Source organism: Anopheles coustani, chromosome 3 (assembly GCF_943734705.1).
Source record: "Anopheles coustani chromosome 3, idAnoCousDA_361_x.2, whole genome shotgun sequence".
NCBI classification, from domain to species: domain Eukaryota; kingdom Metazoa; phylum Arthropoda; class Insecta; order Diptera; family Culicidae; genus Anopheles; species Anopheles coustani.
The window spans coordinates 63909768-63918314 of NC_071288.1; the positions used below are offsets into that span (position 1 = coordinate 63909768).

General features: G+C 34.7%; 1 protein-coding gene across 1 annotated transcript; it reads right to left on the reverse strand.

Moving 5' to 3' along the window:
* Positions 1–2585: 2585 nt before the first annotated feature.
* Positions 2586–4263, reverse strand: LOC131265017 (uncharacterized). The gene is made up of 3 exons (XM_058267282.1): positions 4122–4263; positions 3266–3446; positions 2586–3195 (listed from the first exon to the last, which is right to left on the reverse strand). The coding sequence occupies exons 1-3, from the start codon at positions 4261–4263 to the stop codon at positions 2586–2588; spliced, it is 933 nt and encodes a 310-aa protein (XP_058123265.1).
* Between the last annotated feature and the right edge of the window lie 4284 nt (positions 4264–8547).

Genomic DNA, 8547 nt, shown 5'->3' on the forward strand with positions numbered 1-8547 from the left:
GAGCATGCTTCGTATTTCGCTATAATGCGAAACAGTGGAGATTCAAAAAAGATCAGTGATGCTGATACACACGCCGAGATTCTTTTTTCGTTTCATTTGCGTTCGTGTTTACATGTGATCCGGAAGTGGACCGCGTTGTGTTAATGATTTAGAAACTTTGCATGCACACTCACAGAAAGCTTGCAGGGTAATCGAAAACTGGGCATCACCATGGCACGACAAGGAACCATGTTGTTCTAGCCGATGACATCAATCAATCTAGCACAGTATGAGCTGACAAGCCATGAATGGTTTTAATGATGCTGACAAATATTCCGCGCAGCGTACATTGCTCGCCTATCAATTGCTTGATTATTTTTTGAACATGTGAAATGAAATTATATTGAGTTAGGTTAGTTATAACCATGTGAAGAGGACACAAAAGGTGATTGTAGATAGTACTAGGAATAAAAAGTCGACGAATCATTTGGTGTTTTGCTCCATGGATATTTAAACTTTCTCAATAGAAAACATAGTTTAAAACTATCTAAATATTTTTCGTAGGCAATTACAAATAAAACATTCATATGAAAATGAAACTGAGAAAGATTTTATATCTCCGCATAAATGTTTTATAATTGTTGTTTAGTGCAATCGGTAACGAACCTTAAAAATACTGCTTCTGAGCCATCATCGATCGTTAAATGGTTCTGGTATGCATGCATGGCTTGGTGAATTAAACATTTTCAATTACGATAATTATATGCCTGGGCGTACAGTGAAGCACTGTGATATCGATCAAAAATTGCAACCGTAATAACCTGCTCAATCGATATTTCTTTATTGGGTCAAATTGTCTGGTTCTACGTAGGCATGATAAATGAATCGAACGATGGAGCCCCAGTCAGCTGGGTTAAACTAAAAAAAGGACAGTTGTTAATCCTTTTTATTACATATACACACCAATTGGTAGATTTGTCTATTTTCGTATGGATTGTAACGGTGTACCAAATGTGCATATTTAGCTATTTTTAGGAGATGTATTTTTGATCCTTAACTGTATGATTACAACCAGCATCTTCAAAATGCTGTTTTCAAAATGATTGAATGATGCTCGTGTTATTATAAAAACTACGTACATTGATAAATATTATTGTTATCTCCACTGTATTTCGTTTAACACTCGAATTCAAATAGCGTCATTTCGACCGGAATACAATATCTCGAAAACTGCAGAATGTTTTTCCAAAAACCATGAAGGCTTATATTAAAATACACCCTTTTATATAAATGGGTACTTTTTGTATATTTATTGACTATCTTTTGTCATTTTTAGTTTTTCTAAACTCTCCATAATTCCCTAGCTCGATGTAAAGCACAAAAGACCGAATTTGCGTTTTTTTAAATCTTTTTTATTTTGAAAATGTATAACATAAATTTAGAAAATTAAGGAAAGTGTGGGCTAGAAAACTAAAGTATTGGGCAACATAAAAAAAAATCATATTTTTGCAACTACAAATCATGCCCTCAATTGACCTCAAAGTACGAAAATAACACCAATTTACCATCCCGCATAACGCTCGCACACAGCAAAATGGAAAAATTGATGTAAAATTCAATAATTTGTGCCGTCATTTGTCTGTGTTATATATTGAAAATATGAAGTTATTTTTTATAGGTGGTATACTTTTTTTAAATTTTCGTTTTACATTTTGAAGTTGAAGCAGATTCAAGTTAATTTCAATTCGATCTTTTTTGCTTTGCACCGAGCTGGCCAAATGATGAAAAGGTGCATAAAAAATGAAAACTGCCAAGAGACATTCAGAAAACATACTTAAAATCAGCCGTTTACGGATTTGGAAAATCTTCAAAAATGACGAAATTATAGCGTGTTAAAAAGAGCGGTCAAAATGACCGCTTAAATGCATTCTGGCAAAATTCCAAAGCAATGTATTCTAGTGTTGATCATAAATACAATAATCAAAATATACAGGCAAATAAAGATATTTACACATTCAGTTCCATTTGAATTCACCATGAATATAACCTCGTTGCTGTTGTACTCACTGTAATTAGTGGTTAATGTTTTTTACCATCGTTAATCAAAATCATATTCAGCACATGACTATGATTGATGACTTCAAGATATTCCTGAATTTGTGTAAAAAAGTAGATGAATCGCTCATGTTGGTAGTAAAGAAAGGACAATTTTTCCGAGCTTTCTACGTTAGAAATAAACAAAGATAAGCTTCCATTAACATAATTTCGTTGTGAACAACACTTGACAACTTTTAAAAATAAATACATAATTAGAAAATTTCCATTTTTAGATGTGTTCTTACTTATATTATCTTTATTTTGTATGGCTATACCTTGAACCGGAAACCGGAAAATTATTAGTTCTCTTCTCGGTAATTTGATGTTGAAATTATCATAGGTAAATCATTAAATAAAATGAGTTAGTTCTATTCTCCGGGCTTTCCATCCAAAGATCATTCTAAAGAGAAACTAATTATCATTGTCAATTGAATTTTTGTTTTTTAGTTAAAAATAAAAATAAACCACCGTTGTATAGGACAGAAAAGACGAATTTGTATTGCAATGCATCACTTTTTGGACTTTTTATTCGAACGATCCTTATCGTGTTTGTCTTTAGATTTACTGCAATCTTCTCCGTCTGACGTTGAATGCGTTCGTTTGCGAGGATTCGACTTAGATTGCGCATGCGTAGCTGCATAAGTTTTAAGTTTCTCCACCTGGGGACTGTACGCCCACTGTACCAGTTTTAAATGTGTTTCTGTTGGTTTGCCATCCGAATCGAACAGCTTTTCGTCGCCTTTGGGTTTCAGCTTCTGCAAGTTACGATTTCGAATTATGTCCCAAGTTTCCTGCCCATCCTTGGGCGTTTTAGTGCGCAGATGCTTGTAGTTTCCCTTGGCCACCGACTCGTAACAGTCAAGAAAGTCTGCTGCCAGCTTATCGGGCTTGCTTGGCGTTGGCAGTTGTCTGATCAACTCGATCGAAAGATACGCCATATTTTGCTTTCCGCGCTCCTCGCGATCGAAAAGATCGAGAAAATCTTCGAACATGGCCATCGCTTCCTTGATGGATTTCACTTTATCTTCATTCTTGGTGGCCGGCAGTACGCGTTTGGCGCTCCCAAGCAAACCTTTAATGGCCAGCTTCTGGTAATCCGGATCACGGCCTTCTAAAATTCTGAAACATAAAGATTCAAAAACGTAATTCCTCTGCAACCATTAGATTCTAATTTTCAATGCTCACTTACTTGAGCGTCTGCTCGGCGGCTTGCTTATCCTTGAAACCTAATCCGGGGACCGTTTCAACCTTTTCCTCAGCCTCCTTAGGCTTGGAATTTTTAGTGGACGACGTACTGTTAGCTTCGAGCCATTTTTCGAATGTTTCGATTGCTGCTTTAATGTTGTTTACTTTTTCTTCCGCCTTCGTGACTGGAAAATCAACGCAATAAAATAAAAATAAATGTAATTGACGTTCAGTCATTATCGCTAACTTCTTAAAGATTTATCTTTTTTTAGGTTTTTTTGTAACCGTGCAGATATAACTTTTGTAATTGTGCAGTTACAGGTTAATATTATTTTGTTTTTTTAATTTACCGGTTTTATCTTTATGTTATTAATTGTCGGTGCGAACCGCTGCAATAATGGTTCTACACGTGACACGGGATTCATTGTCCGGAACCGGAATTCATCGTTGAAAAACAAGTTAATTTTTTTTTAAATTTTTTATTTTCAATTTACATTTTCTCACACTTTGTTTAGTTTGTTTCGTTGGCACACAAAATTATTAGACGTATACACGCTCACTCGTAAACGCTTGTCGTACATTTGTTGCTTTAGACGTTTGAAGCGTAAGGAAGGAGTGACACGATTAAAAATAACCATTACCTCATGCGGCCCACCACTTCCACAAAAGAAGAAAATGAGAAAAAATATCGAATCGAAATCCAACTAGGCGCATGAATTCGATTCAGTGACATTTATTTAAGTTGAACCTTGAAAAATTCTAATTATGTTTCTTTAGCGTGAATTAGTAACACAGACACAATCTGCAGCAAATATTGTTGACCTAATTAGTGGTATGGTATGCATAAAAGAACTACTTACGCGTCAGAACACGTTTAGCTCTTCCGATAAGCCCCCGAACGGTCAGCATCTGGTACTTATGATCTTCAGCTTTAAGCAGTTCCAGAGATTCTTCGGCCTTTGCCTTGTCTTTAAAACCATACTTGGATTCCTCCTTTGCCATGGCTGCGCTAAACAAGTTAAACTTTCTGACGGAACACTGGTGAAGTTTGGAAGACGACTGGTCTCACGATGCGATCGACTACCAGACGAAGCGCAACAGTACGATCCATCGCACGTCTTGTGGGATTTTTGGTGTGAGTAAATGACCAAATGCGCATGTGGTGGGACGCATTGCTAATCACGCTAAACATAACTCTCCACAGTTGGGGCAGGGTCGCAGTCAGCTGTGAGAGAATGGACCCGGAACCATGCTGGGGAGATCGCGGCGTGAAGGGGGAGCAGGTGGTTGTTTGTGTTGATGATGCCATGCGGTCGACTGGGGGATGTCGCCGGTAGGCAGGTTTTAGAAATGACGTAAAGGTCTTTACATTCCCAGCCAGGGGCGAAGCGCTTCATCGATTTAATAAATACATTTTCGAAGCTTAATCCTGTAGCAAAAGCTACACGTTTATTAATATATTCTCTTAGGCCAGAAAATAGTGTTTTTTCATTATTGATTAAAATAAAGGGATTTTAAATATGTTAACGTGTATAGACAATGTAAACCGAAAGAAAGATGCATATGTTTTTATCACAAAAAATAATTAAAGAAACCTTTTTTTAGAAGTTAGGTTCAAATATTTTTAAAAGGCCAACAATTATTTAACCATCAATGGCGAAAGATACCTTTGACCATGCTGCAAAACCATTTCAATGTCGAATTATTGTTCAAAGACAGTTCTGAAAAATATAAAATAAACTAAGCACTTGTTGTAGATTTTTAAGTGGATTATAACGTTCAATTAAAAAAAAAAACATTATGACAGAGATTCTTTCATTAACAATAAGTTAAGAATTAAAAGAAATGGGGATGCGTTTATAGGCATTTCGTGCATTGTAGCAGATTTTTTGGGCCTAAAGAAAAACGACAGTTCAAACTTCCTTCATCGATGCTCGTACTATTGTCCATGCTTAAACCATATATGAATAAAAGTGGTGATAAAATATTAATGATGCTTCAAATCGTTCATCGATTCATAAAAACATAAAAAAGATACACAAGTTTTAGTATGATTTTGCATAAAAATGATAACACAGTTTAAAAACCGATACTTCCTCTTCGGGCATAAGTTATAGCACGTTTTGCAACCAAATTTGATGTGATTGTAACGTTGTACGACATCGTTTGAATTAACAATAGTTGAATTTATACTTCAGTATGTTGGTTTCATGGGGGCAACAAGGAGCCAGGTTTTTTTTGCTGATAAAAAAACACAACGCAAGATTTTCCATTCCACATTTTGGAAAAAAATTTATTGTTTTGGTTGCATCTTAAACTAAATTATCTTATTCATGTACTTCTTTTTTCGTCTATTGTTGTCAAATGTTGTATCATGTTCACTAGTCGTTCAAAGTATCGTTCGTAGCTGTTTTGTCCTGGTACCGATTATAAGTTTTTTTCTTGAATCGTTGGTGAACTTATTTACTTATCTGATGTGTCTAATAAAAAATAATAGTATCAGTCGATGTTATTGAACATCGTCCTATGTAAACAGTTTTTCCGTATAAGGGTAACAGCCAATCAACCTGTGACTTTGAGGATTCGATAAAATATGTAAAATAAGATTTGTAGCCCAATCTAGAAAAAATAGTTAAAAAGAATGTTTGATAATAAAGTAACAATAAAGCAAAAGTGACGATTCTAAACAATTGGATCTTTCACATGTTCTTATCTTTTTTTCTACATCCAGTTATTAGTCTAATGATGCCTTTCTGCGTCACAATACATGTGGATATTTTTTTTAATTCATTTGCTTCTTTGCTAAATTGTTCAATGTTTGATTTGACAATCAAAACGGCTTTTACGTTTATGTAAAGTGTTCAATAAATACACCTATCAATAGAGGATTAGCGCCAATCTGTAGTGGTTATTCTGGAAAATGCACCGTACAACGCTAAATAAGCAACAAGAGCTTCTACTGAATCGAACGAACATTCGGTTGAACAGGTTAAGAGGTCGTCCAAAGGGTCCAGGTTAGCAGTCTCGGCAGATAACAAACAAACTCTTTGAGCATCTATTCTTATTTAGAGTTCTCCTGTAGGCTCGATACCAGTTGATCCAGTTGGACTGTATTTTGTATCATCAAGGCGTTTGGAATAAAGAACCTTAACAGTACCACGAGAAACTTCTTATGCAACCATAACCACTACATTTTCTGATACAGTTTCACCAGAGCTAAATTAAAAGTACTTAGCAACAACTTAGGGCTTAGCAAAAGCCCAGAACTCATCGAACCATTGCGTTTAAAATGAAATGTTGTCACAAGACAGCACGTTGAAGTTAAACTTGCCACGTTTGTTGATAAAATAACGTAGGAAGTTGAAGAAAATGGAGGGTCTCGAAAATAAAACCAGTTCTGTCGTACCTTACAATTGACTTTTTGATAATGGGTTATTTAAAGTGCAAAGTTTGATGCAGTGTAAGGAGAGAAATGATTTTCCCTCATGAGCTATATCAGTGCATTTAAGTATAATTCCTGGTTTAAAATTGCTTCTGGTTTTACTTTTCTTTAAGAAACCATTATTATGAACAAAAACCGGAGAAAAGAATGTGCTATACATTAATTAGATAAACCTTTTTTTTGAAGAAAGTTGGTGATTTTTTTCTAGTAAAATGTTTTGAATCATATAAATAACTGCTTAGTAAAGGAACGGAAATAGTAAACAATTTTATGAGAATGTGCGCCAAACAGAAAATATTTATCACAGGAAATAATATTTTACAGAAAACAGAACATATTTATTTCCTTTGTTACATTATCCAGAATGAATTGTGCTTATGACTCAAGAATTACTTGTGAGTGACTTGTCATACGTATTTGCACAGGCAAAAACCGATTATTTCTGAGCAATTAATCACTTTGCTGTAGAATGTAAATAGTTGTAAAGTAAGATGATGCCAAAATATTGGGCCACCATTGTTTGACGTACTGTTTTACGGTCATGTAATGTATTCAAAAGCAACAAATTCAAATACCTTCTCCAACATTTTTCCACACAAAAAATCAAACGCGTCCGTGTTATTCGGATATGGGAATCGCTCACATTGTTCTTAAATATTTGAAATTAAATTTGCCCTTTAGTTCATCAATTTTGAAATACGTCTAACCAATAGCATTCTACAGTTTGTTGATATCATACAAATAAATTTATTCCATCTTGCTGATCAATCTGTCGAATTTCAAAAAAGGTTGATGTAATTTTCACTCGTTCTCTCTTTGGCCTTTGACGGCAGCTCTTTTTTTTCTAGCGACATTCTGCTTCCTTTCGTACTACGGGTTCATTAACAACTAACTCTTAAAAAGATTACCTTACTACAAAGTTGATTTCTAGGAATCCTGTCCTTTTTCAATGTTGTTTTTTTATTTATCCTGTTGATCACAATTTTTATTGTATGTATTCTTCATGTTATCATGTGCTCCCGCGGTTTACCTCACTTTTAATGTTTTCCTGTTTAGCTGAGTTGGTTTATGTCGATACTTTTTAGCATTGAATGAGTGTTTTCTTTTTAATATTTGTAATTGAATTTTGCCCTTTGCTGCAAATGCAGTTTTTCAACAATTGAAATAAATTCCGGAGCATAGTGCAATGCGATTGGAGAAAAGTTGTGGTGATTTTTTCGTTTGTTTTGAGTTGTATTGAACAACACATTTCTGTTATGTTTTTCTCGGTTTTGGGTAAATTAATATGGCAAAATGATCATGTCTTTCCGAACCATCTTACGCAAAACGTTCAGAAATAGTTTGTTGTTTTACGATTTTTATTTTATTTGAAATTTGTAAAATAAAACAATTTGAATTCATAGGGACGCTCATACTACGCAAATCATCACAATTTTCTTCGCCTGAGAAATGTATTGGTAGCACTATTAACCACCGTAACATTCTCCTTTGGTTGATCGTTTGATAATATCTTACATACTTTCCACGTGTACCTAATTAGCTAATCATTTGTTGTTCTCACTTATGATACTACTTCTGGCTAAGTTCGTGGTTGAATGGTGTTCAACGGAGAGTTTTACAACAAACTTTAGCAATTTGCAAACTCAAGTATAAAATATAAATATAGTTATCTGCACAGTGAAACTAAACTAGTCTACACCTGAAACTGTGGTATCAATATCACCACTTATCTGTTCAATTTAATAACGCTTTCCATGGGGTAAGCCGAAAGTAAATGATTCACCAAGCTATTTTGTTAAGATTTTTGTTTTGGTTTCGTGTGTTTTTTTTCCTTATTTGTTTGA

What these genes read in the sequence shown, in the direction of transcription:
- LOC131265017 (XM_058267282.1), bottom strand. Translation starts at nt 4,263, where the DNA reads ATGGCAAAGGAGGAATCCAAGTATGGTTTTAAAGACAAGGCAAAGGCC. An exon ending in AGCTAAACGTGTTCTGACGC is followed by an intron (nt 3,447 to 4,121) that starts GTAAGTAGTTCT and finishes TTGATTTTCCAG; the next exon opens with TCACGAAGGCGGAAGAAAAA. An exon ending in GCCGCCGAGCAGACGCTCAA is followed by an intron (nt 3,196 to 3,265) that starts GTAAGTGAGCAT and finishes TTTATGTTTCAG; the next exon opens with AATTTTAGAAGGCCGTGATC.